Raw genomic sequence first — 1,368 nt, forward strand, 5'->3', positions numbered from 1 at the left:
AATCAAAAATAAAATGGAGAAGGAAAATACAAAAATATTATTTGGAAAAAACAACAATGAAATATAATACAATTAAGACGGAAGCAAGGAAGAATTTTAATGAAAATAAATCATACAGAAGAAAACCGTTCCTGAAAAGTACCCATGGTCTGAAGAAAGAAAGGCCGACCATTCTTCCAGAATGAAATTGTATTGGCAAAGGAGGAAAGAATAAGAGGAGTTAAGAATTATCGTGGTCCCAAGATGATCGAAACGAAAAAAAAAAAAAAAAAAAAAAAAACATTATATTACCTTCTTTGTCGTCCACTTTTGTCACGATGAAAATTGCGAAACCTCCCCTTGACAGGCGAACTGATGATGGTGTCTACAGAAGAACAAACGGCTAGACGGGGACAAAAGGTCACCGAAACTGGGTTGGTCTTGTTGGTCGAGGGATTGCAAAGACGGCCAACTTTGACTGTTGAGGGAAGATCGGCGGATTTTGCTGGGGGAGTCTTCTGGTCCGTGGGAGATTTCTGGAAGAAGGTGAGTTTCCTGGGATTTTTCTGGGGTTTCTTGGGATTTTTCTTCTGTTTCTTGGGATTTTTCTTCAGAGTCTTGGGATTTTGCTTGAGTCTCTGGGGATTTTTCTTGAGTTTCTTCGGATTTTGCTTGTGACTCTTCTTCAACGGGAGTGACTTCCTTGGGAGCATCTAGTGCAGCTTTTTCCTTGCTTTGAGATGTACAAAGTGTGTCTAGATCACTAAGAGTATTTCCAATCCCCTCACTGGGCTTGCTTGGTTGTTCAGTTAGTTTGTGTTTGGGTTGATCGTTTGAGGTAGAATTGGTTCTGTTTTCAAAAGGAAAGATCGGTTTAGCATCCGTGACTAAATTGGTTTCGACCTTTGAGGGTTTTTGTTCAGAGATCGAAGAAAAGATTTCTTTCGATTCGGTCGTTTTTTCGATTAGGTTGAGTTGGTTTGAATCTTTTCCTAGTTCATCTTCCCCAGCGTATTTACTAGACAGTTCCAGTTCTAAACTAGACGGCCACAGCTTGTTCTGGCTCCCTAGAGCTCCATTGTTCACTTCCAGAAGGGATTTCAGAAGATCATCACCTTCATGTGAGGAACTAGAGGTCAGAACAATATTTACATCGTTTTCGTCTCTAGTGTTATCAAAGGATAAACTAGTTTGGCTAATGAGGTCATCGATATTTTGAACGGCGTTGTTCATTTGATCTTCGCTTCTCTTGGCTGAAACACTATCGCTGTCAAAGCTACGAATATTCTCTTTGATGATAGCATTGTTGATGGATTCCACTAGGAACGGGTTTGTTACATTCATCATCGAATTTTGTTCTACACTTTTGTCAAAGCTATCCGCGAAGTC

At 39.9% G+C, this 1,368-nt stretch overlaps 1 protein-coding gene across 1 annotated transcript; it reads right to left on the reverse strand.

Moving 5' to 3' along the window:
- Positions 1-312: 312 nt before the first annotated feature.
- LOC103523549 (dentin matrix acidic phosphoprotein 1-like) lies at positions 313-1,323 on the reverse strand. Its single transcript, XM_008488585.1, has one exon. The coding sequence runs from the start codon at positions 1,321-1,323 to the stop codon at positions 313-315; it is 1,011 nt and encodes a 336-aa protein (XP_008486807.1).
- Positions 1,324-1,368: the final 45 nt, after the last annotated feature.

This window comes from Diaphorina citri, unplaced genomic scaffold (assembly GCF_000475195.1).
Source record: "Diaphorina citri unplaced genomic scaffold, Diaci psyllid genome assembly version 1.1 scaffold26181, whole genome shotgun sequence".
Lineage (NCBI taxonomy): Eukaryota > Metazoa > Arthropoda > Insecta > Hemiptera > Psyllidae > Diaphorina > Diaphorina citri.

Coding starts and splice junctions, on each gene's coding strand:
- LOC103523549 (XM_008488585.1), bottom strand. CDS start 1,323: ATGAATGTAACAAACCCGTTCCTAGTGGAATCCATCAACAATGCTATC.